This window comes from Cryptotermes secundus, unplaced genomic scaffold (assembly GCF_002891405.2).
Source record: "Cryptotermes secundus unplaced genomic scaffold, Csec_1.0 scaffold414, whole genome shotgun sequence".
Taxonomy (NCBI): Eukaryota; Metazoa; Arthropoda; class Insecta; order Blattodea; family Kalotermitidae; genus Cryptotermes; species Cryptotermes secundus.
In genome coordinates this window covers 230,257-249,310 of record NW_019743151.1, presented here as the reverse complement: position 1 = coordinate 249,310, position 19,054 = coordinate 230,257, and the positions used below count along the sequence as shown (strand labels likewise).

Here is a 19,054-nt window from a genome sequence, read left to right as displayed (position 1 = left end):
TGGCCACCACAAAGGCTTTGCCACTGTTGGAGTGGTAGTCAGTTTCAAGCAGTTCAACCAACAGGCAAAGGTGAGAGGGTAGAGAGGAACACAGTTGGCAAGAAGGGGGAAGGGAAGCACAGGGTGTACAGGAAGGCAGCTGTAGGCAGTCTCAAAGAATAGTATCCACTGAGCCAGGCAAGACACAGCTCATGTGTGATCATATTAAAAGGAGAGGTTCTACAATTACACATAAATGTGTGTTGCAGCTATAATGTGAACCTTAAATTAATGGCCATGATATGCAAAAGGAACTAATAACTGTGCTGTGACACGCATTCAGCATTACCAAAGAAAATGTCAGATCCTGTAGGAAATGGAAAGAAATCAAGCATGCCAGTTCCAGACAAGACATACAACATGAGGTGCCAAAATCCCTATCTCTCAAGTCACAGTACACATGAAAGCCTTGAATGTGGCATCATCATCTGTGATACTGTGACATATCATCAAGAGAAGTGTTGGAGTAGATCAAGTGTATGCAGCAAAATAGCATGTCTATAGGTTAACAACATTATCTCAGAAACTTCTTAGACTCTGCTAATAAATTCGTTTCATATCCCCAGCATGTACCATACTCTGTGCCAGAAACACACAACTACCTTCAAGGTCTAGTGGGAAATGCAGATGAAACACTTATGTTTACTGATATGCCTCTTAACTCCACAATTGATGTTAAAGGTTGAACCCTGTGTTGGTAAAACTTCTACCTATAAGAGATTCTGGACAACAGTAATGCCAACTGAAGCTTTGCTTTTTCTAAAAAGGAAGAAGCCACACAAGACAAACACCTCTGGTGGCATTATATATAAATGCAGTGAGGAAGGTTCAATGACTTAAGTATTTATGATTCAGTGACTAAAGGAAGTCTGAATTGATATCTAGAAGCTATCATACATAAGGAAGTCTGAACTGATAACTAGAAGCTATCATACATATTTGAAGGGGTGGATGTCTGTTCAAGATTCTTTTCAGGAACATGCAACAAAAAATATGAAATATTAAACTTCTCAACTGATCACACCTATAGGCTTGTAGCCGTACCACTGACACCGCCATCTTTATTTGTAATCAGTATTTCTTTTTAGAGTAATTATACACAAGAGGTAGCAAGGAACACTCAAGGGTGACTTAGCCCGATTCTTGGTTTCAAGAATAGGGCCTGCTTCACTGCTACAAAGACCAGACAGGAAGCACCCTGCAGAGTTTTCCTGGAAATTCAGTTAGAAAGTTGAACGGTGGGATCCTTTGGTAAAGTTACACTTGACAAGTTTTGAACCCCATAAGTCAAGTGGGAAGGCCAGCAACCCAAGCTACTGGTATAATTTTTCAGGCAGCTGTCTAAAACGACATTAGGACTTTAAGGTCCAAAGTCCCAAATTAAAGTTATGTGATTGGAGCAGTGAGAATTATGGTTAACTCCCTAAATTCGAATTGTTCCAATCGGCAGAAATTAGGGTAGTAACTTGGAGGCGGAGCTGAAGCCGCGAAGATTTCTTGCTTCGAAGCAGGGTCAGTCTGCGAGAGGAGTCTCTGAACAACCCTCCAAGTGTACAGCCGAAATTATGTTTAAGTGTTTGCAGGAACAATCTCTGGATAACTCTTCTAAATTTAACGTGAAATTTTCTTTGTGCTAAAAATATAAGTGAAAGTGCAATTCTAGGGTTTGTGCTAAAAGTAACAGCCGCTAACTAACTAGCCAGGGATCCGGTCGCCAACGTTTGAGAGATTTCCATGTGTTTTAAGGAAGTGCAACAAGTGCTGATACATGTACGTGTGTAGCAAGATTGGCTAATTAAACAGTGTGTTAGTGCCTACCTAAAACACTCTTCTCTTTCCTGCTGACACGAGGCCCGTATTCACCCTGAGACCGAATCTCATCGCTCCAGTGAGAACGCGGTACCTAGCACCTGTAGTTTCCAGTTCATCCCCCCTTTTCCCCGAAATGTAAGCCGACAGTAAGCTTACTGGCGCCCAGCACTCCGATAACCCATACCCCGCAAACTATTATCCACCAGAACAACAAAATGGGAAACAGAACTGGATAGGAAGGACGCAGCAGCAACCTGCCAACTCGAAGTAACCACAGGTGAGAGGGAACGGCTAGAGGAGCAGATGCAACCAGCAACCAAAGGGCTCTTCAGAGGACTGCCGGAGAAGGACGGTAAGAAGGAGTGGCACCCAACGCAAAGGGCCTTAACGCACTAGACGGTTAGAGGCTTCACCTCCCAGCTTCAGGTTATGGATGTAATAGTTAACAAACCATAAAGACTGACTGTGGCATTGCTCTCTGGAAACTGCATATGAACTCCAGTGGGGAAAACAAAATGTGCCTGAAGTAATGCTTGAGGAATGGACACAGACTGCATGGAAAGGCATCTTGATGAATCAGCTGTCCTTAGATTCAAGAAGTGCTGTAAATTAAACAGTATAGATGAACAGAAGATGACATTCTATGTGTGGATGGACAACATAGCCAGGTAATGAACAAAAATGGTGATGGTGAAACATGGACTGGACTGTGCACAGAACGATCTTTTATCTGTGTTCTTTAATTAATGCACCTTATTTTATATGAGGCTCGTCCACAAAGTAAGTTTCCCTGGGGCCGTTTACAGAAACAAAACATAATTTCATGGAAATATTTATTGCAACAGATACAGCAAGTGTTCAGCTATTTTTCAACATAATCGCCACCGGAACTGAGACATTTGTCATACTGTGGGACCAACTTTTGAATACCTGTGTCACAGAAGTCTGCCGCCTGGGATTGGAACCACTGTGTGACAACCATCTTCACCTCTCTTGTCATTCTCAAAACGCTGACGCTCACCGGACAGGAATTTCTTGAGGTGTAGGAAAAGATGGAAATCACTGGGAGCGAGGTCCGGGCTGTAGGGTGGATGATTAAACACCTCCCAGCTGAACTCCTGCAGGAGACTTGCTGTCCATCGAGCCGTGTGCGGCCTAGCGTTATCGTGCAGGAAGACAATACCGGCACTAAGCATCCTGCGCCGCTTGTTCTGAATGGCCCGTCGCAATTTCTGCAGTGTTTCACAGTAACGCTCAGCATTCACCATCTCACCTCTGGTCAGGAAGTCGATGTGGAGAACGCCCTGTCTGTCCCAGAATACCGTGCACATCACTTTCCGCGCCAACGTCTGCTTGAATTTTGTCTTACAGGGAGATCCACTGTGACGCCAATGCATTGACTGCTGCTTGGTTTCTGGGGTAATGTGTGCAATCCACGTTTTATCACCTGTGATGATCCGGTCCAGAAACTCATCGCCGTCATCATGGTACCGCTGCAGAAAGGTCAATGCTGACTCCATGCGCTTTGTTTGTGTTCTGGTGTCAGTTGCTTTGGCATCCACCTGGCGCACAATTTCCTGAACAACAGGTGCTCTGTGACAGTTTCGTGCAACAAGGTGCGGGAAATCTGCGGGACATGACTGCTGAGTTCCGCAACTGTGACGCGACGATTCTCCATAATGTGTTCCCGCACAAGCTCCACCAGGTCGTCTGTAATGATGGATGGCTGCCCACTGCGCTTCTCATCATGCACACTTTGTCGACCTGCTGAAAATTGTCTGCACCAGCGACGCACCACCTGCTTGCTCATGACTTTAGGCCCACAGACCTGGCACAGGCGACGATGAATTTTGATCAGTGCTATGCTCTGTGCATTCAAAAACTTCATCACTGACTGCATTTCCAGTCGGCGGGAGCTGTAATAGGAGCCTCCTTCTTTAACAGCTGCAATGATGCTACTGTGGGAACGTGGGAAATTCCGTTAGTGCATGTGCCATGCTACATCATTGCTCTATCACGTACGCACAGTTGCCTCGCGCAATATAAGGTTTGCTAGCTGTGGGACAAGTGGGAAACTTACTCTGTGGACATGTTACGTATTATCTTTCTGTGTCATAGTTTTGATGAAACATGTTAGCACTGACACGTATGTTTGAAAAGTGATATTTAAATTCAGAATGTAGACTTTTCCTGAAATTCAAACCTTGCCAACTTTAGTATTGATATTTTTTTTTGGAAGATTCCATATTTTAAGAGGGAGCAATCTCATATGGAAGGTGGTACTTAAGACCAACTTCTGCCTCCCTAAAATTTTGGATATTGCAAAGTATAGGTTCCTATATATTTAAAGGTTTCTTGCTGTGACTAGAGTACACAGAAACAATTACTGTGTCCTTGGAAGAACCTTGACACCTCTACTGTCTGATTACAAAACTACTGTTATGGAAAGAATAATATAAATAAAAGGCTTTATTTCTCACAAAAAAGAAACTGCATATTACATCACCTCACATTAAATGGAATACAGTGGGTATTGGCATTCATGTATTTTTTTCTGCCTTCACACAAACAATAATACACCTAAATGACAAAAACCATTTGTATAACTACAACATTTACACATATATGTATGTATATAATTACATTAACCTTGTTTAGCTTCCAATATACAGTACAACCTACAAGTTCCCTACACAGTATTACTTTAAAATCATGCATATATCTATAAAATGAAAATTATATTCACCTGAATGCATTGTGTTCTTATGATACTTTAAATCTGAGAAATAAGACTGGGGCAATATTGTCTAGAAGTTTTAATAACCAAAGAGCCCCACCTCACTCTAAGTCACTGAATCTTTGATAATGTTTGCACTTTTTGACGAACCCAATCGTATGTCCATGCAGCGTAGACCTGTGTGGTGTTCAGTGCTTCCATAGAGTACTTCTGAAGATTCTCTGGAGACAAGTTACCACTGCAAAATAAAACGAACTTACAACCATTTATTTCTTCAGTAGGTAACACTGAGATTTCAATAGTTGCTGTCGGTGGTGCTGCCACCACCACATGCTTAGGCACTTGGAGGAATTCCATTCTCCTTCTAGAAGTCCAATATGTTTTCGCAATATTATTCTCATTTTGAAGATGGTCTTTATTCATTATTGAGTATTTCTCACTGCATAAAACACAATGGCATGGATAAATCAACAGCCTGTGTATATGAGCTCCTAAACAATCGTGGCCAGTGATTAAGCAGAAAGTCACACAGCAGCTCCTCTTGGAAAATCACAATTATAATTCTCTTTTGTCATATGATTTATGCTGTCTTTGAATGACATAATATTCTAATAAGTCAGCTTTAATGCTCCTATTTTCTCAATTTGGCAGAGTGAATGTCTGTTTATATGCAGATGTTAACTGACCTTTGTTCCCTTCTTTGGTATGTAATCTGCTATTTAACCTTTAATGTACGGCCAGAATTTAAATGACCCTAATTAATTATCATTGCAAACTTTCTAAAAAAAATGCATATTTTCCGTTCAATGCAACATAGAAATATGAACTAAAAAGAACCTGAAAGACAATAACATTTTCTACATATACATAAAAGAGCAAATTTTACAAATGAAAATTAACTGTGATTAATTTGTCATGAAATGCAAAATATAATCTTTATTATATATGTTATGAAATTCCAAAGGACTTACCCATTGTTTTTTCTTCAATCTTGAATCATGGTGATATTGTAAATATAATCACACTATATACAATAATATTTTGTTCAGACTGTACACAAGTTTGAACTGTGTCACTTCTCGAAGCAGTCCACCACACATAGCACAATGTCACACTTTTTACAGTAGTAGAACGTGCTTCTGCGCTTCTTATTTTGAGAACAAATACGTCTTTGTTTTCCTTTGGTTGGCCAGTGTTGTGAAAGTTTCACCTCCAGTCAACTCAGTCGGGCCCCAGATGAACTTGGCCTCCCCCAAAAAATGCCACTGACCTTGATATTCACCTCATGCGCTCATGCGATTGAAGAATCAAATCCCACACCAATATTTCGTGGAACTTTTTGTGTGTCATTTTTCCACATGACTTGTGTAATAGATATGCACGTAGAATAGTTATATCTAAAAGGTGGAAAAACAATTTCTTTGTCCACTTCCATTTCCTCCTAGCAATGCCATAACTGTTTACCATCCTGCCAGATTTATCAACAGAGCCCATCGTAGTCTTCAATTACATGGGGTTTGACAGCATGGCCAGATTCATCTCTGAAGTTGCCTTCCAATGAAGGAGGGTGCAAATTCATCAGAACATACACATCACGCTCGTCTTTCCAACGAACAACACTTAAATGCCCCTTGACTCTTGTAACAATATCCCCTTTTCTCAATTTCATTGACTTTGGCCGAATTTCTTGTGGCATTCCACGCCTATCATTGTGAACGGTGCCACACGAATTTATTTTCCTGTCTAAAAGATCGTCAAATAAAGCAGGAGAACTGAAATAATTGTCCATGTAAATTTTGTGTCCCAAGCCTTCTACTCTTCGAATTAGCTGGAGAACAATGCCATGTGTTGATGTAATCTCTTCTGTCGCAAGTTGCCTTTGTTTGCCCAAATAAACTGTCATGTCATAAGTATACCCAAAAAAATCACAAAGCTTGTAAATTTTTATACCAAATCTTTTGAATTTCTTTGGAATATACTGACAAAAAATCACTCTTCCTTTGAACAACACTATGACTTCATCAACAGCAAAAGTTCTGCTGGATTGTAAAGTTCACAAAATTTGTTGTTGGGATTGTCAAAAATTTTTCTAATTTTCCAGAGCCTATCACACTCTGGGTCATCTCGATTTGGAGCTTCATTATTTTCAAAATGTATGAATCTCAAAATATGGAAGAAACAGTCTCGTACCATGGTGTTACGGTAGAATGGAGTGTAGTATTGCTCATCTCTTGACCAATAATCTTTGAGGGTGTCCCATTGATCGTGGCCCATTTGAATAATTATTGCCAAAAAGTTATATATCTCTTCAATTGTAATGTCAGGCGGTTGAACAGAAGGGCCTGGAGCATCTTGGCATGCCATAAATTGGTGGAAATATCTATTGGTTTCTTGTAACAAGATTTGGAATATTTGTTGGAAAAACAGAATGAAAATGGAAAAAGGAGAGGACTGTGCATTTATATTGGGAGCAGCTGATCTGTTGATTCCACTCGGAGGACAAGTGAAGTCTACTACCTTTGGCGAATCCCTGGGTCTTCTATCACGAAACCTAATTTCCATTTCCTCTGCCTCGTCTGATGATGATGACGACAAAGACAACATATTTGCTCGAGGGTCAATGAACTCATTGATATCTTCTAACTCTTCATCAGATTCCTCTTCCATCAATATTTCCTCCAGTTCTTCTGCATCGAGAAATTTGGAATATCGGCCATGTTTCTGAGGTTCCATCTTGGGGGAGGGGGGTTTCCAGCAAAATCGAATAAATTATGTTGATTGACAAAGACTTGAAAAATAGTGATGCAAAGTAACTGTAATAGTATGGTACAACAGGCCAGAAGTGGCAGCAGTACAAGGGACTTAGTCCCACCCCACTAGCAATAAAAAATAATAACTAATAGTAGTCGTAAAGGTGCCAGTCTGACAGTGATACCGAAAGTCACAGTAACGAAGATGCCTTTTACTCACAAAGTAATACTGGCTCAGTGGGTTTATACCTCTTCCGAGACACAAAATAATATAAAAAGAAATATGACAGTCTGAGGTGATAAAGAAATATTACACAATCCAACACTGACTTCCTATCTGATAATATGTCACTTCCTAGAAAGCTCTGGAAGCGCTGATCTGCAAGCACCAACGAATATTTCCTTTTCGGTTCTCAGAACAAAGCTGGGCTATATTTGGCTGACCAGGTCATAAACAGTCATATATAAATGTGTAAATATTTTCGAAACCAGGACCGAGATAAACGATTTCATTGTTCAGAACTAACTTATGAACCTCTGACATGACCTTGCGTGGGTCTGTTTTGGTTTCAAACCCAAGATCAAACTGTCAGCACTCCCAAAGATTGCACGTGTCCTGGGTCATATATATATATATAAGACATTCGGCCAACATGGGTTGCTGCTTGATGCATATATGTATGACACTCGTCCCTTAAAGGTTAATTACCCGCAACACCATAATGGGATGGCATCCACTGAAATTTTATATCTTTTTGAATGCCTTTCCACAATTTAATGGATGAATGGATTTCTGTAACCCTTTTACTTGAAAGTGCATCAAATTTTGCTACTGACTGTATTGTTGAAATTCAGTCACTGAATATAGCCCTATGGAAGGACTCAATTCTGACAAAGAGCTGTATTAATGCAGTGTTCATTACCTCTATCTCACCATCGAAGTGAGTGGCATGTTGTCCACGAGGCATATAAAATCTAAACATACTGCAGTAAATTTCTGCTCCACAGTTTCCATTCTTGTCTGTGAGAGAACCATGATATAAACGGCAAAATCCTTAATTTGAGCTAAAGGCAATATAAAGTGTCACACTTATATAAAATTAGAAGAGAATATTTAGGATATGCCCCTGTAATTACCCAGTATTTGTCAGTGATAAGTTCATTTACACTTACACAAAAACATTGGTTTTGAGCCATTCAATTCCCATGTCCGAGTAACGAAGAAAAAACTGCCACAGAATTAAAGCATTTTGCTTTATCAATTCCCAGGCTTCAGTGGAATGTACCTTCACTCTATCCAATAATGATGGAGCATGGAAGTCAATCTGGAAGAAAGCAAGTAATTACTATAGAGATGCAGAAACAAGGGAATGTGTGTAGCAAAAGAACCCAAAAGTTCAGTTTTGCCAATACTAATACTTCCAACTCCTCAGAAAGCTGAGTGTAGCTCACAACCTCACAACACATCACTCAAAGACTGATTTTAATGTTATCCTCCCTTCTCCATCTCAGTGTTTGAAGTGGCCACCTTCCATAAGGTGTCTATATATAAGACTACATGTTCAGTCCACTGCTTACATTTAGGAACCATAACAGGTCAGATGATCAGTATTAATCAACAAGGTTCACGGCCTGAGCGCACTGTGGGTGCAAAAAAAATTAAGGAAACTGAAAATAAATTCATGAATATTCATAGAAAAGGAAAATATAAATATTCAAGATTAAATATACAGGGATAAATTCAGTAAGGCATTATATGTGCAGTGGTTAGGAAAAAAAAAATTGTATTTGAGCATCCTGCTGCATTGATGTATCACTCACTCATTCATTTCTGTCTTTAATGCAACTTCAAACTGTTCACAATCTTTCTTTAATTTAAAATGGCATTAAAATCACATCAATTGCTACATGCTTTGCCCTACTTGGCCATCTTCGGGCACTTGTTCACTTTTTGAAACTGTTGCATCGCACCAGGTTATAAGTCAATGAATTTCCATGCTCCTGCATATTGTGACGTGACAGCGCAATGCTTGGTAAACACCCTGTCCCCCTCCTCTGCGGTGACATAACAGGGGACACCGCGGTTGCTATGCAGCAATAAACAACTCTCGGCAGCGTTGCCCAGCAACACGGCGTCACGCAACAGGGAAGCCCATGCAACAACTGTTGCTAGGCAACCGGTAAACATGGCGTCAGGCAACAGCGGCACCTATTATGTAACTGTTTTCTGTGTTGTCCATGCCGAGGCTAAATAAGGAGCAGCGAACACGATTCAGTAGTGAGTGATTAGCCAGTTACTAGGGAGAGAGTGACCAGTTAATTGCAGTCTAGTATTTGTGATACTGCTGATGGCAGTAATTGAGAGATTGTAAATTGTGTAATTGTGAGAGTAGAATCTGCAATAAATTCTCTATATCAAATAAGGCATGAAGTTATTTGTCGCGCGTTATACACCCAACATGTGACAATATTATTAGCGCTAAAATGTGTTTGAGACTGGAAAATACAAGGGACAGACCCAACTAGTGAGAAGGGGGCACAAACATGGACGCTGCAAGAGGAAAATAATGTGGGAGAGATTGTTATTCTCAAACAAACATTTTAGTGGCAAACAAAGTGGAAATACATTGACTTATGATCTAGTGCAGTGTGCTGTGAACAAATGCGTGGAGGTGGCCATGCAGGGCCGAAACATGTATCAACTGATGTCATTTGAAATGAAACAGGGCCTGTGAACAGTTTGAAGTTGCATTAAAGACAGAGGTGAATGAGTTAGGAAAAAAAGTTTAAGTGACTTACCCATTCAATAACTGTAGGTGCCTTTTCCTCGACATATGCATGAATATTTCCATACATGTTGTGCAACTGGTGACCTACTATCAAGCAAACATCCCATGCCAATTCCATATATGGTTTGGCATGGTCACCAACTGTCTTGTAATAATGTGGAATATTTTCTTCAGCCCAACTGAAAAGAGGTAAATTTATATCCATTATTTATACTCTCACCCTAATTCTGGGGATTAATATTTGAGCGTTAATTGTTTTTCCTTAAATACTTAAGTCTACATATCAGACTCTGTTGCATTTATTTCCCAACCCAAAGTATAATTTTACACTTACCGATAAGATTTATTAGAATAAAATTTTGTTTTTGCCCATGCATGTTCACCATACTGGAGAGCGCCAATGTCATTCAGAAAGCGGCCTGTACTTGATGCTGAAATAAACAGAATTATAAATTACTGACATTTACTACCTTCAGAGAGTTCATTCAAGAAGGTAACATTCCACATAGTGCTAAAGATTTTTCAATAAAATACTTCAGAAAATTCTCATTGTTACATCACTTACTTAACAATTTTAAACCACTTTTAAATTTATTGTATTTAAAATATTTGGACAAAGAAGCCCTTGAATACTCATCCAGTCTGTCTGAAAATTTGTGTTTCTACAATGAACCGGTTATTCCAAAAAGCCACAAGCCACCAATCTTAAAGTTCACTACTTTTTTCAGCTACTATACAGCCTTATTATATAATGATACTCATACACCATGGAGTTCTGAGCAGAACTCAGAGTCTACCTTGCTACTGCACAGAAATTCCTACAAATCCCATGTGTTAACCTTTCAATGTTGCAATGTTTCAATGTTCACTGTAGCAGTATAGAGAATTTAGAAGTCCAGCATGCCACTAGATAGACAGATTTAAAATCTCTACTTCAGTGCACCTATGCTTTTTGTTAAAACTTTCATATTTAATTTCATTTTAGGACCCTGCATTGTAACAAAAAGCACTATGAAGATTCACAAACACAGTATTATTTTTTGTATAGATCCACTAATTTTCATTTACTGGCTGTCAAGAAGTGACTAGATAGCTAACCTATCAGTTGAGGTCACACCACATAAACATGGAATTCTCATACGCTTCAAAAACAGAATCATCTTGTAGCATAAATCAGGCATCTTTCAAATCATTCTTTATATCGGTATGCCTCCTCATGAGCCATCAAGAGGGCATTCAAGATAATTCTACTTGGGAGGGAAAAAGTTTGTTTTGTCCAGTTTTACATTTTTCAGGTTCCAACTGCAGCCATGGTACGGTTCACTCAACGATGCAGTTATTAACTCATTACTGTATAGCATCCCATGATACGAATAAGGAATACTGAACTGAGAAGGTTGTGGGAGGAAGCAGCAATGGCCTAATTTGAGATACCATTTGCCTGCAAGGACTGAGAACAACCATGAAGTCTGTCGATCACGATAGCTGGTCTCTGGGCAGAATTCAGCTGTAGCCATCACATATTTCCCTTATTGTTACTATCAACACAGTAACTGTATCTTATCCAAATACTGACCTGGTGCGGGGGGGGTTATATATATTCTGACCAACTTTGCTTTCCAAAAAGGTCTTCCCATGGCTCCACTCACCTTACAATGTCTTTTTAAATTTCAAGGGCTTTGAATCAACGTACCTAGCTCTGAAACAAGTTCAAATGATGAACATATACAAATTTATTACAAGTGTTTTCACTTTTGAGTTCAGCTTCACACTCAGAAGATCATGGGTTCAAAACTCAGCCCAGAAACCTGTTATTCTGAGGATTACACAATTTTTCTTGGTCTCTACAGGCAAATTCCTTAAATCAGGCCATAAACATTTCCTTCTATACCCTTTTAAATTCATTGATCATTATCCTATGATGCTTCAAAATTTCAGTAAATATCATCACCACTAACCCTTCCACTGCATATTATTTTCTCACCGCTTTCATACAATATTACAACTCTAAGGTAAAAATATTGAGTGGGGAAAACTTAACAAAACTATATTTTTACAGCTCAGTGAATGACGCTGAATGATGCAGCAAAAGGAGATTATTTTTTGATGTGGACTAAGACAAATACCACACTACACGCTAATGGATGCTTGTTTGACTTTAGCCAAATACAGCAACAAGTATTATTAATAGCATGACCAAATCATGAAGATTGAGCCAGAACATGTAGCATGCACAAGAGGAGGAGAAATGCATATACGATTTTAGTCAGAAAACATGACAGGAAGAAACCAATTTGCATATAGATAGTTATGAGGATTAAAAATGGGTCTTAAAAACTGAATGTGAGATTTCAACTGTCACAGCCCAGCAGCAGGTTGATATGAGTAATGTAATAAACTTTCACATTCCATAAAAAGTGTGAAATATTTTGATCAATATAGCTAATCAAAAAGGGTGCTCTTCTATGAAGTGAATAATTATACTAAATAACAGTTTCCTGCTAGGAAGGGAAAATTAATGAATATAAAAGAAGAATATCAAATCTACCGCCACTTCAAGGACAACAAATTGATAGATGAGCAAAAACAGGCAAAAGAAATCAATACTCAGAACAGCATATTTGACCTCATTACCACTTGTACACACACACCCCCCACCACGTCACGATACACATAGCTTTAAATAACATCGACGTGGCCTCTCCACTGCACTACACAATACACTACGCGTCGGACACAACCGACCACAAGGTAAGGCCAGCATCAAATATTATTTAATATTCAACGTTAAATATATTATAATAGATAAAACCTAACGTAATACAATATCTTTGCAGCCCACACAACCTCGTGCTGACGCCTCCCCCATTGGGACTATCCACTAAGAGGAACCTGAATATTTTACTTGGACGGTTTTAACTTTAATTTTAACATTAACGACCCGCTTTGTGGGTGATATTTTAAATGCAAATGGGATACCCGCACTCGGGGTACTGGATGTTGTTGTGTTTTACGCTCCGATACGTGTAACATCTTCCACAAAAAACTGTATATTGTGATTGTTGAGCAGTGCAAGTGTTTCCATGTTTTTGTTGTGGTTGCCTCTGATGATGGCTCTTTGTGAGCCGAAACATGTAAGGCAAATGTAAGAAAATGGTGACAAGAATATATATTGTTACACTCGACGGAGGTTCTATTGATAATTGGTAACAGTTTCCTTGTTCATATTTAGTATGTCAGCAAACACTAGTATAATCAACACCATGACACATTCCAGAATGATCACTATCATTCTTTTATGTGACAGAAGCCAATGACTGGTAAGTGCCTAAACCTTATGCCATTTTGTCTTCAATCAATATACGTAAATAAAAAACTTACACTGGAATGATCCATGCTTCCTGATGTCATATGCCAGAAGTCCAACTATCACCAATAGCAAGAGAAAATTTCCAGTTTTCCACGGGAATGTTCTTGATACAGTCATTTTCTTTAGAAGTTCCTACAACAAAAATATGAATTTCCAGAATAATTAACATTACTTACTCATGGACCCGAGCCCTTCTGGAGGAGCCACCAATTCTGTAACTACTCAAGAATATCCCAGCATTTTATGGAACCCAAAGGTTCATCACAGCACAATGATTCTCTGTGGCCATGGTAACAATTTATTGTCAAACCAATAAATTGGCCTTAATTTGGAGTTAAGTTTATAACTAAGTACATTCAATATTACATAAAGCAGCACACTATAACTCTCACAGAAATGAAAATGTAAGTTTTCCAACATTATATAACGATATATCAATGACCTACCTTTACCTATAAAATATCTGAATGTAAATGTAAACCCCCAAACATTATTTGCAGATGATACTAGCATAATCATCAGTAATCAAAACAATACTGTACTAGGAAATAACTTGAAGTCAGTCTTCACTAGTGTGATGAAATGGTTTAAGGCAAATTTACTCCCATTAAATCTGGACAAAACCTATTGTATGGGATTCCACTCTAAAGATATTAATTCCAAAATACAAATTATATATAACAACAAAATTATTGCCAGTACTACTGAATTAAAGTTTCTTGGGCTAGTACTTCACAATACTCTGTCTTGGAAGAGTCACACCGATATGTTGGCTTCCAAATTAAACAAAGCATGTTATATTGCAAGAGTAATCAGACCTTTCTTATCTTTACATTCCCTAAAGATAATCTATCATGCTTACTTTCACTCAGTTACACGTATAACATATGGATTAATTTTCTGGGGAACTTCTTCCCACAGGGCGAATATTTTCAAACTCCAAAAAAAATGGTTAGAATACTAATGGAAGCAAGACCCAGGGATTCTTGCAGACAATTTTTTAAAATTATAAATATACTACCTCTAGCATCTCAGTCATATTCTCCTTGGCTCTGTTTATGGTTACCAATAAATCACTGTTTTGACAAAATTCTGAAATTCATAATTTTAATACCAGGAATAATTCTAATTTTTTTCAAGTAATGACTCACTTGACAATGTTTCATAAAAGTCCTGCCTATGCAGGCGTTAAGATGTATAACCATCTTCCACCTGACATTAAGGACTTGGCATGTGATATTAAAAGCTTTAAAAAAGTATTTGCATGAGCATTCTTTTTATACTGTGGATGAATTTTTATGCATAAAACTAGATAAGTATTTCTGACGGTAATACTAACATCATAGTATCAGTATTTATAGTGTTCTATTATTTTTATTTTTTTTTTGACAAAATCTTTTAATGATTGCATGTCTTATTTATTTATCATTATTAATTAATATTGTACTGTCTTGTATATTTTACTTTTCTATATTCAATGGTTGTACCAATATCGATCAACAGAAAAATTAAAATAGAACTGAATTTCCTTTAATTCAATTGATTAGACAGTGCTCAACTGAGGCAGAGGCATGCTGTTTGCTGTGATTATTTACTGTGATCGTAAAGGGAATAGCACAAGCTGTCCCCCTGCACTGAGCACTGACTTTTTACTTAAACAAAACTTCATTAATAATTTCTGGATAAAGGCAACAGATATTTACTGATTTTGTAACAACTGCTGGGCTGGCCCCCTTCAGCCTTCAAGCATGCCTTGCAGCATGTATACACAAGTTTTGCAACACATTCAGAAGTTTTGAGACAAGTAATACATCACACATTTACAGCACACCACATCACCTATACATCATGCTAGGCACGAAGATTTTCTTCATTCTGTATGTTCTGTCTGCTGACATGACCAAGGTAATGAAAGTAAATAAGAAACCTACCAACACCATAAACAGACTATACACTATGTTCAGTCTGTAATCAATATGACAGCGATTCATTCTTGAAACAAACAAACCTACAAACCTACTGAGAGAGAGAGAGAGAGAGTGGGCACATGTCTAAGTTCTGCTTGCTCATAGATATTGATGTTGAGGTCTGAATTTGTTACTCTTACGAGGAGGTATCAAATTAACAGTGAGTTTCTATGGTCAAATTCTTCCTAAGAAAGAAACCCCATAAAAAGTGCATTCATAGGTTGGTCATCTGTATAAACAACCAAGAACAAGTTCCTAAAAAACAGTGTGTATTGATGTTTGTCAGAAGTAGTGATAATGGGGTACCGTTTGTGACAAATTTCTCTGTATGAAATAAGATATATGCATGAGCTTTAACAACCAGACTATGCAACACAAATATACTTTTGCAACTCACTGCTGCAAAATCTGCATGAAGAAGTCATGGGTCTACAGGTTCTACTAATAACCAATGAGGCCTTACCACAGTGACTATGTCAATATGGAGTGAAGGAAATCCACATGCCATTCAACAAGTGTCACTACACTGTCCACAGAAGCTGTGTGGTGTGCTCTACGTGTGCAATGAATTCTTTGCTTCAGAACTTCAGAATGTGTTATAGAAGCTTCATTATGTGCTACAAGACATGCCTGAAGGCAGAAGGGGATTGTTTCTAGCAGTTTTTATAAAACAGAGTAAATATATATAACCTTTTTTACAACAGCAACCAATTATGTTCCATTGGAGTATTCAGTGTAACAGGCTTGGAAACCACCTGTGACCCCTCTACAGTTATGCACTGAAATCAGAGCCACACCATTCCAAGCAGCACATTTTGATTTCAACTGATTACCCTATACATTAATTTTCAATAATACAAGAATAAAAATCATTCCTTGAACATGAAATTTATTTACTAGTAAAATGGAAGAAAACAGTGGCTTTTCTGTACACAGTGATGATGAGCAAGAAATTTCTTGGCCATCCAAAGCACAGGAAAAAAAAGTACTATGGAGTTATGGTGTGAAAAACTGCAACAGTCCTTAATTCTGTACATTTAAATTTTCTAATTGTAAGATTTTAACAATTTGTTTACCTCATCTGCCTTTACATCAGGTAAAACCTTCATCAACTTAGTGTTCAGGACACTAGCTGACACTCCAGAGTTAGAGTGAGCTTCAATCTTGGGCATCTTCTCTGCTGATTTACTTATTGGTGATGAAAATTGTGACCTCTGCAACCTAATTCTTTTATGGGAAATTTTGAAACAGAGATCTTCAGCTGCCAAAGTATTCTGAAAGGGCTCATCTGTATAATTACTTCCAGTTTTAGATGAAGACTGGATATATTCTGCTAAAGAAATCATGTTACTTGGCTTCACACATGAACGTGCCTCATTTTGTTCTAAAAATTCAGTTAGCAGACTCTTGAGTACCACGTTATCACTTCTTAATAAACTTATGTCAGCAGAAATTTGCTCCAGGCCATTTAAAAGTTCCTTCATTTGGAGTAACATGGAATCACCATTTTCTTTTAAAGTATTCAGTTTGTCTATTACCAAACATTCTAAATTATTCTCAACATGTTTATCTTGAGCAGGCAATAGACTGGACTCTGCTTCTTTAACTTTATGATGACTTGCAACAGGTGTTACACACACATCGTTATTTCCTCGTCTGGTACAATTATGACATTTGTAAACAGAATGTCCATCGGCAATAAAGAATTCACGTTCACTGGCATCAATTTTTGCACAGCTCAAATGATAATGTGCCCCGCAAGGTCCGATACATTCAACAGACTGATTCTCATCATAAATGCGATGACAAGCACCACATACACCAGCAGGCATTCTAACAGGACAAAAACAAAAATCAGGTATTGTATATCAAACAATAAATCGATGTTTCAGAATTCAAACAAACTGAGAAAGTAAATTATGCAGTAAACGTAGGAACACCTACCAGAGCAATCATTCCTAAAACTAACAGAAGAGATCTACTGTGTACAAATATTTTAGTTATGAAATGACAGAATGAAGGATTTCCTATGTCTATGAATATTTTTTGCTGAAATCATCACGGTATTTATAAAATACTGAGTCCTTTCCTTTATCAGTATCTCCGATATTACTGCTACATTATGAAAAGAAAGACCAAATTAACAATGTCCAATTTTCACTCCCATGGAAACCTCAAATCTCATCAACAGCCTCTTCAATTTATCTCAATAGTAATGCTCACAACACTGAAGAAAATGGCACATATAAACAATATTAACCTTCCCTCTTTTGCACCTCGAAGATTTGCACTGCCGTATGAGTAGTAAAAAAAGTGTATAGTTTAATATGAAAAGAACAGTGATCCGGAATGAACAGTAATCATGGAAAGAAGTTGTACAAGAACAGCTTATGACCAACTGAGAAAGGCCTGCAATTAAAAACTACAATTACAGACTGTTATGTACGTATAATTAATGGCTTTCTGGACATTATCCATTCTAATGTTTTTATTTTAAAACGTTTCAGAAATTGGACTGTCTCTGTCCTCAGTTAAACTTCTACTCACTTTGGCTCAATTGGTAGGTCTAGTCCCTACCTCTGAACACCAGAACCAACACAAGACAGGATATATAAACAAAACACAACGCAAACCACCAGGAGTTAAGACAAATATTAAACAATTCCACAAACGAGGCCTTGCACCTACGGCCACGCATAGTTTGACAGCTGGAGTCCATAAAATCAGAGTACTCTCAAAATAGAAGCCAATACTAATAGACAAATTCTAAAAGAAGAAAATATTATAAAATCAATGACAGGACATGGTCTATCAACCTATTAAATCAGAGATAAGACAAAAACAGATACATATATATGAGGGGGGACCCAAAAATAACCGGAACCGACCTGTTGCACGGGCATGCTTTGTAGTTACGAGTTGTACTGCTAGGTGGTGTTAGCTGGGGGTTTCCCGCGATTGTTAGTGAGCTGGTGTCAGTCTGAGTTAAGTGGTTTGTCTGTGGTGCTCTGTTATGTGCGTTCCTGTTTCAACCCTTTGGCGATTAGCGTGTTTTCTTTGACATCATCCACATCATGGAATCGCTTTCCATTCAGACTTCTCTTCATCCGTGGAAACAAAAAAAAAGTCCAACGGAGCCAGGTCGGGTGAGTAAGGTGGATGAGGCACAATCACCATGTTGTTGCTTGTCAAAAACTGTCGGACCGTCAAAGCTGTGTGGGCTGGAGCATTGTCGTGGTGAAGCAACCAGTTCCCATTTCTCCACATTTCGGACCGTTTTCGTCGCACACTCTCTCGTAATCTTCGTAACACATCCAGGTAAAAATGTTGGTTCACTGTTTGTCCTGGCGGAACGAACTCTTTGTGGACAATGCCATTCACATCAAAAAAACAAATCAACATTGTTTTCACATTGGATCGCACTTGACGCGCTTTCTTCGGTCGTGGTGAAGTTGGAGTTTTCCACTGGCTTGATGATTGCTTTGATTCTGGATCGTACCCGTAGCACCAAGACTCATCGCCAGTCACAATTCTTTTAAGAAATTCTGGATCGTTCTGCACTTCACTCTTCAAGTCGCGGCAAACATTCA

At 38.4% G+C, this 19,054-nt stretch overlaps 1 protein-coding gene across 1 annotated transcript in view; it reads right to left on the bottom strand.

Annotated features, from left to right (window-relative positions):
• Positions 1 to 4,307: 4,307 nt before the first annotated feature.
• The window catches only part of LOC111873859 (transmembrane protein 214-B), a 73,151-nt gene continuing 58,404 nt past the window's right edge, over positions 4,308 to 19,054 (bottom strand). Inside the window, exons 9-13 of the mRNA XM_023868896.1 lie at positions 13,509 to 13,629; positions 10,462 to 10,558; positions 10,138 to 10,306; positions 8,512 to 8,663; positions 4,308 to 4,826 (exon numbers count right to left, since the gene is read on the bottom strand). Coding sequence (XP_023724664.1) covers positions 4,700 to 4,826; positions 8,512 to 8,663; positions 10,138 to 10,306; positions 10,462 to 10,558; positions 13,509 to 13,629 — 666 coding nt within the window. The 3' untranslated portion in view covers positions 4,308 to 4,699. The remainder of the gene's footprint in view (positions 4,827 to 8,511; positions 8,664 to 10,137; positions 10,307 to 10,461; positions 10,559 to 13,508; positions 13,630 to 19,054) is intronic.